Source organism: Nannospalax galili, unplaced genomic scaffold (genome assembly GCF_000622305.1).
Source record: "Nannospalax galili isolate Female #2095 unplaced genomic scaffold, S.galili_v1.0 scaffold76, whole genome shotgun sequence".
Classification (NCBI taxonomy): domain Eukaryota; kingdom Metazoa; phylum Chordata; class Mammalia; order Rodentia; family Spalacidae; genus Nannospalax; species Nannospalax galili.
This window is the reverse complement of record NW_008339767.1, coordinates 3,115,994-3,132,497: the sequence shown is the minus strand read 5'-3', so window position 1 is coordinate 3,132,497 and position 16,504 is coordinate 3,115,994. Positions and strand designations below refer to the sequence as shown.

General features: G+C 39.3%; 1 protein-coding gene across 2 annotated transcripts in view; it reads left to right on the top strand.

Moving 5' to 3' along the window:
* The first annotated feature begins 638 nt into the window (after positions 1 to 638).
* Tbc1d15 (TBC1 domain family member 15) overlaps positions 639 to 16,504 on the top strand; it is a 67,002-nt gene continuing 51,136 nt past the window's right edge. For both annotated transcript variants that reach the window (XM_008834552.2, XM_029564249.1), the window contains exons 1-4: positions 639 to 736; positions 10,041 to 10,139; positions 10,542 to 10,616; positions 12,349 to 12,487. In XM_008834552.2, coding sequence (XP_008832774.1) covers positions 710 to 736; positions 10,041 to 10,139; positions 10,542 to 10,616; positions 12,349 to 12,487 — 340 coding nt within the window. In that variant the 5' untranslated portion in view covers positions 639 to 709. The remainder of the gene's footprint in view (positions 737 to 10,040; positions 10,140 to 10,541; positions 10,617 to 12,348; positions 12,488 to 16,504) is intronic.

Genomic DNA, 16,504 nt, shown 5'->3' with positions numbered 1-16,504 from the left:
CCCTATAACTACTCCACGTACAATTCCCACTATACATGCTGAAGCTTGGATGAATATAGAAATTCAAGTTACAGACATTTAAGTAGCTGTGAGGCTGTAGACGAAGTGCCTTGGACTCTGGAGCAATAAAGGGCGTGGTATTATCACAGATCCTATAAAAATACTTTTCTCAAGGTCATGCATGAGTCAGTAAGAATACTCAAATTCAGAAATCACAGTATAGAAAGAGAGAGTTCTGTGTGCCTCAAATCAGGGGCTGGTGTTAGTTTAATCCTCACATCAACGCAGTCTCAATTTTACAAATAGCAACTGAGTTTAAAGTGAGTGTCCTGGTGACTTATTTAAGGCAACAAAGCCAGGACGATGCGTCTGGGGTCTCTATAAGGTTCTGTATCCATCCCACCAAAGTGAGGCGGTCTAATTTAATTGCGAAGAGTCAACTCCAGGCAAACCTCAACACTAAGGAGTTTCAATTTACCAGAAACATTAAAAAGGCGCATGAGCAGCGTAGCGCCCTCCACCCGGACACCCAGTCTCCTCACCGCGCATGCGCCCTCCCCACCCCCGTCCCCCTTCCCCCTTCCCCATAGTTCCCGCCACTTCCCGCCCCTTTCCCGCCCGGATGTCCTTTCAGTTTGGCCGGATGTTGTTGTGAGTCAGGGAGACACGTGAGGCCTCGCTACGTCATCCGCAGGCAAGCGCGGGGAACATGGCGGCGGGGCTAGTGAGCGGGAAGGTGAGTAGCGGCACCGGGAGGGGCCCGGTGGCTCCCGGCGGTGTGCTGCAGTTCGGGGCGGCTGCCGAGGGGGAGCGGGGTCCGAGGAGCGGCCCGGGGCGGCCTGCCGGAGCGCCAGGCGGGGTGACAGCTGTTCCCCAGAATGCCAGTGACCCCCGAGCGAGTCCCGGTCCTGCTCCGGGGCGGGTAGGCCTGGTTCTTGCCTGGCCCCGGAGCGGGGCGGCTGTTGCTCTTGTCGCCTTCCCCCAGCAGGGTCAGTTCCACCCAGCTCCTGTCTGCTCCCGTGACTCGGGCCCCTTCGCCGCCTTCGAGGAGCCGCCCTGGCTTGCCCTGGTGTGCGTTCCGGAGAAGGTGTCTAGTCACCTTCGGAGGAGCGAACGGATCCTCAGCGGTGGGTCGTGATGACAAACTGCCCAGTCGGTTGACGGCTGTGAGCACCAAGGTCTGCTTCCCCGGCGGGCCTGGATGGGGACGGCCTAGGCTTAGCTAGAAAAGCGTGTGTTAAAACATGCATTTCGTGGAAGTGTCGGGGCGTTTCTGTCGGGCTGTCTGTCGGAGGTTTGACAGTGACACCCTCCTAGTTGGTTAGGACCCAGCATTAGATTCCGGGGGGCATTTTGTTGTTCTATTGCCAGTTCAAATTCCGAGGGACAGCTTATGCGTAGGGTTATCGGCTTCATGACGTGCACCTGGCAGCATTCCCCAGTGCTGCGTTATTTCGCAGACGGCTGTGACCGACTGGTAATGACTCAGAACACTAAGGACTGCTCACTTGTTCAGATAGCGTCCTCTGTGTCTTCAGTTTTATGGATGATCTCCCTGCAGCCCCCCGCCCCCAATTTTGAATTATTTGACAGCGTTTTTGGCTTGGCCTTACGGAGTAGTAGATGAGGCCAGAATAACAGATGATAGTCTTTTCCTCATTGTTGAGCCGGTGTGACCTTGGATTTGGACAATTAATACCTGTACACGTTCATTATGTGCAGAATGGAAGTGATGCCAATCGCGGTGTTGAAGTGCTTAGGAGTACATGAGCTAAATACAATGCGTGTATATACTTACATGTGTTTACTCTTGTTTTTCTTAAAAAAATATTTATATTTACGTGGACGGGTGTTTTGCCTGGAACTGAAGTTTACGAACGTTTTGTTAGCGGTCATGTGGGTGCGGGGAATCGAACCCCGGTCCTCTCGAAGAATAAGTGTTCTTAACTCCTGAGCCATCTCTCCATCCCATAGTTTGCTCTTTTGAATAATAAGTTGGACATCTTTTTTTGGCTATTCATATCCTTGCCAGTTTTAGTCTTTTTATATTTGAGGTGAATGCTGATCATCTGCTCCTTGACTCATTACAGTGTAGAAAATTGTCCTATTGAATTTTCCATTTGGGCTGATCTAATCTAGCACTTTTCTAAGAACAGATCTTTATAAAGTTTCTGTTTTCCAGTTTGGACTGATTCTGAAAGAACCCTTGGTAAACAGGTGTGAAATGTAAGACAGCCTCTCTTGCTTTTTTCCTTGTGGTCACTACTTGTCATAGATCACCTTAAAATATTGGCTCGAATTAAAAGTTCACATCCATTCCTGCCACTCCACTGAAACTGTTCTCCCAAGCTCAGTGTGCCGTCTTTTCATATAATATCATGTCAGCAAAATGTGTGCAGCCCTTTCATAATATTACGATCAGCAAAATACATATAGCCCTCTCTCAGTAAGTTATGTTCTGGTTTAATGACATTATTTGATTGCATCTAGTTGGAGGCATCCTTCACTGGATTCTCTCTGTCTCTCTCTCTCTGTCTCTCTCTCTCTCTCTCTCTCTCTCTCTCTCTCTCTCTCTCTCGTGTTCGCTCGCGCGTGCGCATAAACATTGTGTCTTGCTTTGGAAAAACGTATGAGAAACCTTTACTTTGTTAAGGGATCCAAACTGATTAACTTGCCATAAAAAAAGATGTTACCTTTATGCTTCCCTACTTCCGTCTTTGTGTGTGTGTGTGTGTGTGTGTGTGTGTGTGTATACGTGGGGTATAGAAATATGTGTGGGTATGGGTGTGGGTGTGGTCAGGTTTTCTCTCCCCAGCTCCATAGTTCTGCTGAGATGGTGTGATCTAGTTCAACATTATAGTGGATTATTGCACTTCATTCTTCACCCTTTAGTCGAAATAATTGGCTTAGAAAAAGCAAGGCTGGCCGGGCGTGGTGGAGCACGCCTTTAAGCCCAGCACTTGGGAGGCAGAGGCAGGTGGATCTCTGTGAGTTCAAGGCCAGCCTGTCTACATAGTGAGTTCCAGGCCAGCTAGGGCTACAGAGAGACCCTGTCTCAAAAAGATGGAAAACAAAAAGCAAGGCTGACTATGACTGTGCTGGAAGTCTAGTGGCCTTTCTTTATCTTTAGGATAAATTCCAAACTCCTGTAAGTCTTTTAGATTGAAGGAATAACTGAAAGTGTCTTCTCATTCCAGAACCTGTGAAAATCAGGCACTTCCAAATCAAATTAGGTGGAATTGGCAGTGGCTAGAAGAGTGAAGGTTTGCACTCTTTTGAAGGATTTAGTAGAAGTTATTTGTAGAGATGAGAGGTGATAGGGTCCTTTAGCCATGGTATTCCTATAGACAAATACATACGGTGTTCAGGGAACAGGTAAAGTTTAGAGTGGGCACTGGCAGAGGTGGTGTGTGTTAGGAGATATAATGCGACCATGAAGGTAAAGGATATAGTCAGAAGGAATGTAAGTTGTTATGATATGATCAAATATACAGTTTATAAAGATGAGTTTTAGCACTGGTTATACATCACATATGTTACAGGGATTAGAGTATGACTAGGTTGGGAAGAGTAGAGACCAGAATGTGTTTGAGTAAACTACTCTAGAAATGATGAGGGGTCAGTTTCACACAAAAGCTGATAGATAAAGTACATAGGGTCAGGATGTAAAAGACTTTTAGGATAAATGATTGACTGAGCCGTCTTTGATATTGGCAGAATCAGAATAGCAGGGTTACATGGAATTGAACAGTTTAAGATGCCTGTGGCTATTGAAATGGGGACATTTAGGCGCTTAGGTATTTAATTGTGAAGCGCTTGGGAATATCTGGGCTCACACTGGCTTTCCCTGGGGTACTTTCTCTAGCTAACAGCTTCAATTGTTTACTGTAAACCAGATGTCTTTTAAGGAAACTGAATTTTTGAAGCCCTTTTTGATTGTCAATTATTTTGTAAAATGCACATAGTTGGTAAAGTTCGGGAATGAATATTAGTTATGCAGTAGGAATTGGGTTTCTTTATTTGGAGAGATTTAGGGCAAGAATTTTACCTTAAGCTTACTAGTAAGTATTTGGGTTGAATGTTTTTCATTTATCTTTAGTTTCTGAGAACAGTTTGTAACAGTATGAATACGTCAGTTGCTCTTCAGTATAATAACGGTATAACAATTACTACTGTGTTGGGCAAGTTATCTTTTTTTCAGCTTTGTCAGAAGGATGGCCTGAAATTTGATAATATGAAAGTGCATCTCTATCTGGAAAGTTGAATTTGTTTTAATTTTTGCTTCTTAATTGTAACTTTTGTGGCTAAGTTTGAGTTTATCACATTTGTTATGAAACATTTGCTGTAGTTCTCAGAGGTCCTTTATTTATTTCATTATTATTGTTACTGTTGTTATTATTTGAGACAGCATCTCATGAAGCCCAGGCTGGCCTTGAACTTGCTATATGGCCGACCATGACCTTGAATTCTGGATTTCCCAGCCTCAGCCTCCCAGTTGCTGGGATCAGTCTGTGCCACTGTTCAGGCTTCAGGACTCTTATAATAAATTACCTGATTACTGGGCTTACTTGTTTGCTAAAGGCTATTCCCATCATTAGGACATCATTACAAGTGTTATATATGTACTGTTTGGGCTCTCAGAAATCTTAAAAATTAAGCCGGGCATGGTGGCGCACGCCTTTAATCCCAGCACTCGGGAGGCAGAGGCATGCGGATCTCTGTGAGTTCAAGGTCAGCCTGGTCTACATAGTGAGTTCCAGGACAGCTGGGGCTACAGGGAGACCCTGTCTCAAAAAAGACCAAAAAGAAAATTATTGTGTGTTGTTTATGACACACATGTGAGTGGGGGTATGCACATTCCATGGCACATGTATGGAAATCAGAGGACAACTTTGGGGAGTTGGTTCTCTTCTTCCATCATGGGATCTGTGGCTCAAACTCAGGTCATCAAGTGTGGCAAGCATTTACCTGCTGAGCCATCTTACCAGCCCCATTTTAGTAAATCTTTATTTTAGGATTTGCATTTATTTAGTTTTATTTTTTTACTTATGTGTGTGTGTATGCCTCTGTGAGTTTATGTGCACTGCTTGCCTCCAGATACTCTTGGAGGTACTTCAGATCCCCTGGAACTGGAGTGACAGGCAGTTGTCAGTCACTGATACAGATGCTGGGATCCTGGGGATCCGAACCTGGGTCCTTTGCATTAAGCAATCTTAACAGCTGAGCTATCTCTCCAGCTCCAATAAAGTCTGAAGGAATGACTTTTCTGGAAATGCCTTCTGTTACAAATATGGACATGCTTCTTTAGAGAACGAAGAAGGGGGAACTGTGGACGTGAATTTTTGACAAATGACCAACTTTTTGGTTACAAGGTTAAGTAAATCTTATGTTTTTGAAATATTTAACACCATCTCAGCTTGGTTATAATGTAAAACAACTTTACTAGACTTTGGGTTCCTCTTGTAACCTAAACATAAAGCTTTAATCCCTCATGACCCTTTCCTTGCCTCTGGCCCAGAATGTGTGTATGTGTGCATATTGTGGGCATAGCAAGGACTGGAAACAGTGAATAGTGTGTGTGTGTGTGTGTGTGTGTGCGTGTGTGTGTGTGTGTGTTGTGAATATCAAAAGCTCTGCAAGCAGTGCTTATTAGTTGGAAGCAATGGGAATTATCCCAGTTGTGTTGCAAACAATAGATGGGATTAGATTGGTAACATCTGTTTGTCCTTGTGTATGCTGTTCTAGGCCAGTAGGGGTCAGAAAGGGCAAAATCTTTCTCTGATAAGGGTCCATTTTTCCTGTTCCATTTAATGCTGGATATACCGTTTCAATAAAAAAATAGCAAGACCTTTGTTTGAGAGCACAGTTCCTGTGGAAATCTCACGTTCCACTCGTGGCTCAAATGGATGCTAAGAGTCAGGCTCTCATTATTCAGTCATCATGTAATGTGGCATAGGACTACCACAAAAGTCTATTAAATATAGAATATTTGACCCTACTTGAGGCAGATAATATGAATTATACTTTGTTGGGTGCTAGATATTTTGTGTTCCTATAAGATACTGAGATTTGTCTTAGAAGACATTGAAGTTATGTGGAAACAGTTTGATACTTTTGGATTTTACTTAACTCATAAGATGGTATCAGTACAGATTTGTGTAGAACTAATTACATCCCACTGCTGAAGCAAGGCTGTTAGTATTCTATCCAGTGCTTTGAGAATTAGGAGGTTTCTGCACATTAACCTGAGCAGCTGTGTAAGCCTGCAGAGTGATTTCAGGTGGCTTTCCTCTCTTGGGTAATTTATTGGCACACATGCCCTTTAATACTAGAGGAAGACTACTGATCTCTGTGTATCTCTCTTCCTTGGTACTGTCCTACAAACTCTTCTGTCTTGGTAGTTGGTGTTCGCCCCTCTGTCTTCTCTCTGACACCTAGGTTTTCTCTCCCTTTGATAATAGATAGAAACTCTCAGGAGGAAGTTGTATTTTGCAATTGTTTTCTTTCTTTTCATGGTCTTCTCCTTTGTTGTCTAATGGGTAGCATCTCCCCCGTGAGAGTTTAAATCCAGTCTCTGTTACTCCAGCTTAGCCAGAAAGTTATTATAAGTTTCCTCCCCTTCTGCCCCTTTGCAGTTTGTGTTTGTGTGAGTGTGAGAGTGTGTATGATTAATACCTATCTCTTTTGTGTACCACCCCATGCCCACCTTCTGTGAAGTGTTTTGACTTTGTTATTACAAATGCCCAGGATGGCATTTCCCCTAGAAATCCTTCAGATTGGAGTACAAATATCACATAAGATGTTGGAACCACTTCATCAGTGTCAGTACTAATCTTAAGCTGATTGCTTTCTTTCATTTTTTTAGTATTCATTTGTGTTTTAATTTTTAATATTTATTACTTTTTATTTTATGTGTATGTGTTGCCTGTATGCATGTGAGTGCACCCGTATCTTGCAATTCTGGCATAGGTCAGAAGAGGGCGTCAGATCCCCTGGAACTCGAGTTAGGACGGTTAGCCACCTGTGTGTGCTGGAATTTGAATCCAGGTCCTTTGCAAGAGCAGTCAGTGCTCTTAACCATTGAGCCATCTCTCCAGCCCCCTAAGGTATTCATTTGTACAAATAAAACTTGGCCAGAATAGACCTGTCTCAACCCTGAATAGTGGAAGGACCTTCATCAATTCATTTAACTTCCTTGCAGTTTTCTTAGTTACAAGACAGGAGTGATAATATGTATCTGAGTTGTAAGGGTCTAATGCAGTAGTGTAAAATGTTTATTTTAAAATAATGTAGATATTACATAACATATGAAGCCATTTGGGCCTTCTTTTTACTTTGTTTTAACCCGAGTAAAGAGATTGAAAGCCTATTGCACTAAAAATCTTTCCTGAAATGAAATTCCTGATGTCAGTTCTCTGTGGCAAAATTTTTTTTCCATGTCAAAGTTTAGAGATAGCTTTTCAAGTGTTGTTTATTGACAAACTTAAGCAGCAAGTAGCCTGACTGAATGGTGCTTCTCAGGAATTAGTTCATTCTGGAGTCTTAATGAAGTATCTCTACAAGAAAGTTTTGTTGTATTTTTTCAGATGTTTGATACTGAACTCATAGCCTTGCAAGCACTCTGTCCTGAGCTACATTCCCAGACCTAATGTCAAAGTTTTATTTGGACTTCTGTTTTTGTATTTTGAACATTTTTAAGTAGTTGAGACTTGTAGAGTTGTGACTTTTGTGTTTAATAGCATATGAACTAAGAGATTAGAGTGAATCAACAAGTGCTATAGATAATAAATCATTCCCCTCAGAGTAGATTGAAAGACTAATAATATTCAAAGGAATAATTTAAACCAAGATGATGTAAAAGGGACTGTGCTTCTCATATAAGATGTTAGGAGTTCAGAAAGGAGATTATGGCCACATTGTTAAATTGTTGCTGCATTAGCTTAAAATGTCAAAGATGCTTAGAAACTGGTTTTTAGTCCAGAAGCAGCTTCATTTTCTGCATCTGGAATCTCATTTTATTTGAATAGAAATAATTTCAAAGTGTTATGTGAAACAAAAGAATTATTGGAGTTTAAAATCACATGCTTTCTAGTTTATGAATTTATAAAACAAGATGGCCAAAATAATTATTTGCAATTCCAGAATTGATTTTTTTCTAGGGAACCAACATGGAACATTTCTAGTAGTTTCTTTAGGTAGTAACTGTTGAGATTTAATGGATGAAGGTATCAGAAACTCTGAAGGTCACTCCTTTTGGTGTGTGTGTGATCCTGAGTACAGTCAGAGGCAGGTGGATCTCTCTGAAATCTAGGCCAGCCTGGTCTACATAGTGAGTTCCAGGGCATCTGCCAGCTGTGGCTACAGGGAGACCCTGTGTAAAACAAAAAAGACAAAAACTCATATTATTCCCTGTGTTTCCATAGCATACCAAAATAATATCTCATGAGAATATCCATTTTTGGGAATATGTAGAAAGCATCAGTTTTTTTATATTTCATCTGATCTTTCTTGTGGATATTTTCATGTGTTTTCAGTTTGAACCTGATGTTTACATTAAAATATTAAAATATTGTTGTTAGTTTTGTGTGGCTGGATACCAAACCCAGGGCTTTGTGCCTATATCACTAATCTATACCCCAGTTCCAAACTACATGTTTTGAGTTTAATTTACATATTGGTGCACATAGCAATTAACCTGACATCTTTGTTTATAAAGATGAACAAAATTGTGCTTTATCACTAATGTGAAAAACAAATTTTCGTGTGTATTGAAGAAAAATATACTTCTTGTTTACCTGTGTTTGAAATTTCCTTAAATCTGAGTGGTATGCTTTAAGTACAGGTTGAGTATTCCTAATCTGAAATGTCCCATAAACCTAAAACTTTTTCAGTGCTGAGGAGATGCTACAAATAGAAAATTCCCAACTTCATCTAACTATAGTCCAAATACAGGCACTTTAAACATATTCTATAAAATTACTTTTAGGGTCTGGAGAGATGGCTCACCAGTTAAGAACATGGGCTGCTCTTCCAGAACACCAGGTTTGATTCCCAGCACCCACATGGTGTCTAACAACCATCTGTAACTCCAGTTCCAGGGGATCTGGCATCCTCTTCTGGTCTCTGTAGACTTTACAACATAGGTGCACTTATATACATGCAGGCAAAACATAAAAATAATATAAAATGATAATAGAAATGAATTACCTTTAGACTATGTGTATAAGCTGTATGTAAAACATAATTGATTTTGTGTTTAGATTTGGGCTGTAGTCCTAAAATACCCTATTATGAATATGCAAATACTCATGAATCTGGAATACTTCTTCTCAATTAACCTGTGATACTTGTATATGAGATAATCAGACACTTGAACAGACATTTTAAGAAAACATGTCAGAATTTTTAACAAATGTTGAAATAAAGTGTGTGGTGCTGGGACTCAGTTGTTTACTATGCAAACATGAGTTCAGATCTCCATCACTAAGCTAAAAAGCTGGATGTGGTGGCATGTACCTGTAAGTGGTGGCATATACCTGTAATTTCAGCTCTGGGAAGGCAGAGATAGGAAGAACATGGAATTTGCTGGCCAGTCAGTCTAGCCAATCATTGAGCTCCAGATTCATTAAGAAAGTCTGTCTCACCTAGGCATGGTGGTACATGCTTTTAATCCCAGCACCTGGGGAAGCAGAAGTTATCTCTGAGAGTGTGAGGCCAGCTTGGACAATAGGGAGTTCCAGGCCAGCCATTATTAACATAGTAAGACTACCCCCTTTCCAAAAAGAAGAAGGAGGAGGAGGAGGGGGAGGGAGAGAGGGGTAGGAGGAGAAAAGAAACTGCTTCTTAAAGCAGAGAAACAATTGAGGAAGACACCTGAAGTAGGTTGGCCTCTGGTTTCTACGTGCCCGTACACCCTTGTACATGAGTACACACACACACACACACACACACACACACACACACACAGAGAGAGAGAGAGAGAGAGAGAGAGAGAGAGAGAGGAAAAAAGTGTGAGTCTAATTTTATTTTTACTATTCCAGATTATATATGAACAGGAAGGGGTATATATTCACTCGTCTTGTGGAAAGACCAATGACCAAGACAGCTTAATTTCAGGAATATTACGTGTTTTAGAAAAGGTAAGTTTCGGGTAAGGGATTTGTTTAATGATAATTTATGATGGTAGTTCTTCCGCTGTAGGAAAGTTTAAATTTCTTATATAAGATACTGTATAATTGATTTGTGGTTATAAATTCAATGTAGAAATGTTAGGAAGAAAATACTTTAAACTGATAAAACACAGGAAATATTTTAAAATTTATTATGTAAACATTGAAGTAATATAAAATTTTCATAATGAAAAGTAAGCAGAATTCAATGTCCTTAACATTTGTTGTTAAACAATGGAAATATTAGTGTATGTGAAATACTAATACTTAAGAGCTTAAAAGTTTGTTTTGGGTTCAGGGGATAAAAAATGGATTAAGAATACTATTTTGATGAACTCTTAAGTATGACTCATAAATGATCTTTTTCTCTAGGATGCTGAAGTAATAGTGGACTGGAGACCATTGGATGATGCACTGGATTCCTCTAGCATTCTCTATGCTGGAAAGGTATTTGATAATATTTGATTGAGAGAAGACTGTTTCTGTTTGTGCGTGTGTGCGTGTGCATGTGTGTTTGTGTGCGCGCACATGGCATATTTGCTACACTGCCTCTTGCAGGTTCTTTTCCTTCCCTCCAATAGCTCCTCTTTCTGGTTCATGTCACATGGATTTTCCCTGTTTCTCCTTTAACATCCCTTCTCTCCCTCTCATAGTCTCTGTTCTAGTTTCATCACATACACAGCTGAGCTCCCACTTCAGCTCTAGTTGTCCCAATTTTAGCTTGGGCTTTATCCTAATTTCTCAGTTCTTTACATGATCTGCCACTTCTGAGCTTTTGATGTTTATAAAGGACTGTAGAAGTTGGAGAGATGTGTGGGAGGATGATTCTGAGGTTGGTTCTTAGCTTTCCTCAGTATATGGAGATGGTTGTAGAGATGGTGGTGAGGGAGACGTTTTCTTTGCTTTATTTTTATTCTATGTGTATCTGTGTATTGTGTGCATGTATACAAGTATACCCGTGTCATTCAGTGCCCATGGAATGCAGAAAAAGGTGTCAAATCCCCTGGAACTGGAGTTACGGACAGTTGTTAGCTGCCATGTGAGTGCTGGGGTTTGAGCCTGGTGCTCTTAACCACTGAGCTATCTCTCTAGCTTTTTGATTTATTTTTTCTTTTATGTGTGTGAGTGTTATGCCTGCATGTGTGTAAGTGCACCTATGTCATGCAGTTCCTGAAAAGGACAGAAGAGGGTGTTGGATTCCTTGGAACTGGAGTTACTAATGGTTGTTATCTGCCATTTGGGTGCTGGGATTCGAACCAGGGTCTTTTTCAAGAACAGCCAGAGCTCTTCACTGCTGAGCTATCTCTCCAGCCCTGGTTTTCTTTCTTAACATTTCATTTGTTTGTTTGTTTATTTATTTATTTATTTATTTATTGTGTGTGTGTGTGTGTGTGTGTGTGTGTGTGTGTGTGTGCATGTGTGCATACATGGAGGCCAAAGGAAAACCTGTGGGAGTTGGTTCTGTTTTCCTACTATGTGAGTTCTGGGGATTGAACTCCAGTCATCAGCAAGTACCTTTACTGGCTTAGCCATCTCACTGGCCCCTATTGGTTGGTTTTTCTCTTTGTTTCTCAGTAAGTTGGTAGGAGTAGTTTTGTAGTTTGGATATTTCTCTTATTCCTGTCCAAGTTTAGAATCCTCATCTTACTTTAACTTATGTGTACTGTCTCATAGAGAAGTAGATTTTGATTTTATTTTCTTTAAAATTGAATGTTCTATAGAGCTATACATGTGAATATGTTGCTTTTAGCTAGTTTTTATTGTCATAAAACACACAACTAATTTTGGCCTAAGTAAATTACTATTGTTAACTGTTTTCCATAAATCTAAAAATCTGGAGGCTGGATGCTTTTTGTCTCTTGATTTCTCTTGTCATTTTTTTTAGACATCACAACTTCATTCAAAACAGGAAAATGAGGAAAAGGGATGAAGTTTTTATTATGGAAGCCAAAGCCTTTGCAGAACCCCTGAGTTGACATCTGTGTACATTTTGTTGGCAACTCTTAGAACAAAGAAGTAAAGCAAGCTATTCTTGTAATTTTGGTAGTAAAGATGAGCAAGGGAGAAAAAGACAGGCAATAGTTTTGTTGTCTGACATGGCTTATAGACTTCATTCATAGGAGTTTGGATGTTAGGAATTAGAATTTGCTAGTTTCAGACTTTATGTTAATTGTTTTAGGACTCCAGTTCAGTTGTAGAATGGACCCAGACCCCAAAAGAAAGAGCTCATCGAGGATCGGAACATCTGAACAGTTATGAAGCAGAATGGGACATGGTTAATACAATTTCATTTAAAAAGAAGCCACATACCAATGGAGGTATGAATTAAATCTTTTGAAATATGAAACTGATTTGCTACAGTGTACTAATAAAATAAAAGTACAAAGAAAATTCTTTAATACTTCTCAAATTAGGATGATCTTATACTTTAATATGTATATCATTTTGTTCTCTTTTCATCACTTTCTATTTTGTTGCTGTGACTTCAAACAAGAATTTAAAGATACTTGTTCTATTTTTTTTAGTTAGGAATGGCAAAATAAGCAACACTTTTAAAATTATTTTTTATGAGCCAAGTATGGTTAGTACATACTTCTAATCCCATCATGAGTTTTAAGGGCAGCCTGGCTGTGTCATGAGTTCAGGCCAGTGACACCCTATCTCAAAAGGAAAACAAAACAAGGGACACCATACACAGGTTTCTTGATCTAGTATTTTAAAATCATGTTGTTTCATCCTGAAGCACCAGGGGTAGATGGAGTATTCTCCTCAACCTTTCCATTTGAATGTCAGCATTTGCTGGCTCTTCTCAGCTCATTGCAGTTTCTTTTGCATATGTTGAGTTGCTACTCCCTTTTGTTATTTTAAATCTATATTTACTAGTTGGTGATTACAAAAAGAGTCAAGTTAACTGTCTGACATTATTATACATGCTAGTTTATGTAATAAAAATAGCTTATATACCTTAGAATTCATGTATTATACTAAATATCATCTAACTAGCACACTGGTGATGTGGCCAATCTGATTGTAATCTCATTTATTTTAATTTCATTTTTATGTGTATGAGTGTTTTGCCTGCATACATGTGAGTGCACGTTCTGTGCATGCAATTCCCATGGGGGCCAGAAGAGGGCACAGATCCCCTGGAACTGGACTTAGAGACAGTTGTTAGCTGCCATGTGGGTGGTGGGAACTGAGCCTGGGTCCTCTGCAAGAGCAGTCAGTGCTCTTAACTGCTGAGCCATTTCTCCAGACCCTTGTGATCTCACTTTAAAATGTTGAACATTTATATGCAGTTAAATGTGTTTTTTTCTCTCTCTCTCTTTTTTTTTAAATTAATTCCTTTGTGTTTTATAATGGAAAGTATATTTTATTTCTTAATGATTTGGCCTGAGTTTAAGAATGATCTATGTTTATCCAGTCAAGAAGATCCCAAAACCTTATGAGAGCATGCATTGTTTGTATTTATATATCACTGTTACTAAGTACAATTGATATTAATGTGTGTGGCCTATGGAATCATTCTCATGTACAATAGTAGTTACACTGTGTAAAAGAAGTTACTTTAGGAAGCAGTTGCAATTAAGAAGTAAATAGTATTTTATTTTGTTTTTTAATTAAAAAAAACTTTATTGAGCATTACATACATGCACATAAGGCGTTTTGATCAAATCCACCCCAATTCTCTCCCCTCTAACACCTCCCATATTTCCCCATCATTTTTTTCTGACTTCATGTACTCTTTCTTTCTTCCTTTCTGTCTTTCGTTCTTTCTTGGGCTTTTTGCTATTCTAACATTACCCCTCTGAACAGGTAACCCTAAAATATTTTAGGGATTAGATAAGAGCTCCCAAATACTTTTGTCATTTTTGGCCTTTGGAACAGAGTATGTTGCTAAGAGGCCCAAGGACATTTTGACTTTTAGCCAAGAAACTGGCTACTTTTCTTATAAATAGTATTTTATAAGCTTTTGCTATCAGGTCATGCGTGGCATATTTTTTGAGGGGCGTGGGAAGGTAAGGGATGGCATTTGGGTGTTCTTACTCTACTGAAAGGGGAGAGGTTCTTACCAGAACCAGAATGTAGAGAGAGATGAAACCCAGGATTTTAGTATCTGGGCTGCTGTAAAGTGATACTTAGCTTCTTTAGATTGTCATGTTTTAAGTTTGTGAAATGATGTTTTTGTTGCTTAATACTGTTAAATTCTTGAAAGGTGACAGGCCACAAGAATGAGCCAAAGAGTAAGTTTTCAGAATTTCTTCATCATTGCATAGAAGAGATACGTAATCTGGCAATAAAGATCTTGTTAGTGAGCCTTAGCTTTGGATACCCATTGAAGTAACCTGGAGAGATTAGGTTTAAAAACAAACAGAAAGTTGGACTCTGGAGGTTGGATATCACTGTTTTCCAAAAGATCTCCAATGTATGGTCAGAGTTTAGAACTATGCAGCTGTGCAGCTAAGCTGAGAATCACAATGCAAATACTGCTGATGTGATTGGTTCACAGTGACATAAAGTGAGGAGACTATTTTGTAATTGCTGTATGTTAAGGAAATAACTTCTTTCAGTATATGTGAGTTACACAAAATAATGAGTTTCCTTGTGACATTTTTTAAATATATATATATACACACACTTTTTACCCCCCTTTCCTTGGTTTCTTCTCTCTTTTATACTAGTTCTAAGAAGATAATTTCTAAGAAATTGCATTGCTTAAAAAGTTTATGAAAGGAGCCTGATATTATGGCTCATGCCTATAATCCCAGCACTCAGGAGGCAGAGGCAGGCAGAGCTCTGTGAGTTCAAGGCCAGCCTGGTCTACAAGAATTGCAGGACAGCTGGGGCTACAGAGAGACCCTATTGCAAAAAGCCAAAAAAAAAAAAAATTATGAAACATGTAAATGTTTCTGTAAGTTTTTTTTTTCAGAGGAAGTTTTTATTTTACTCTTTTTTACACATAGTTTTTGTGTTTTTTACTTTGTACTTTTTCTTTAAATTTAAAAAAATTTAATAACCACATGATTAGAAGAAGCATTTCATTACAGCTTTAACATATTCAGTAACATATTCCAGAGTAAGGATACATCTCTTTCAAAGGTGGCTGTAAATTTTTGCGTTCACAATTGAATTAATACAGTTATGCGGTATTGAACTTAATATAAGCCCTGTAAGATATAAAATTGAATGAGTTTTTACCCTTTAAAGAAGATCTCCATTTCAAGATATGCTGTTTCCTACATTTTTAGTGCTACTAACACATGTTTGCACATGTGTCTTTAATCTATGTATCTGATTATTACTAGTCACAGTTGGTTACACTCAGACCCTTAGTACCTGAGTATGGATATAAAGTTATCAGGTAGATTTCACTGGTAATGTTTATCACCTCTCCTGTTTAACATGAAGTCAATTTTTTAAAAAAAATTTAATAACTACATGACTAGAAGAAGCATTTCACTACAGCTTTAACATATTCAGTAACACACTCCATAGCAAGAGTACATCTCTTTCACAAGTGGCTGCACAGTTGAATTAATACAGATATACAATACTGAACTCAGTATAAGCCCTGTAAGACATAAAATTGAATGAGTTTTTAACCTTTTAAGAAGATCTCCATTTTATTTTAGAATATATTGTTCCTTGCAGAAAGACTCATTGTTTTTGCTACTAACACTGAGAGGCTGGGACATGCATCTCTAATCTGTATGTATCTGATTATTACTAGTGATACTCAGTTTCACTTGGATCCTAGGTGCCTGTATATGTCTATAAAGTCATCGGGTAGATTTCAATGGTAATGTTTATCACCTCTACCAATTAAGATGATGTATATTTCCATGCTTCCTCCTCAAATATAATACATTTTTTTAAATTTGTTGATTTTTTTTTTTGTGTGTGTATATCACACAGAACTTCTCAAACCATCTTATTCAACTATACACCCACTTCCCAGATGGCACCCTCCCATAGCCTCCCTCCCCCCGGCTAGAGCCCTTATACTCTGTTATCCCTGCTACTGTCTGATGTGTTGTCAGCAACCCCAGCCATTTCCCACTACTTGCCCTTCTGGTGAATCTAGTCAGCCTATCTAGAGTTCTTTGTTTTATGGGGGTCAGCTGTTCCTCATCTCACAGCAATCAGTTGTCAATATTCCTTTAGATAAGATTGGGGTCTGCTGTTCATTTTCCCAGTTCTATGCTGGGATACTATCTGGGAGTCCCTTTGGCCACCCTGACCAACAACTCAAAAGAAGGTATCGCATGTCTGGCATTGTTGCTTGTTATGTAGCCTTTAGCTATACATATGAACTCTTATGAAATTATATTGTC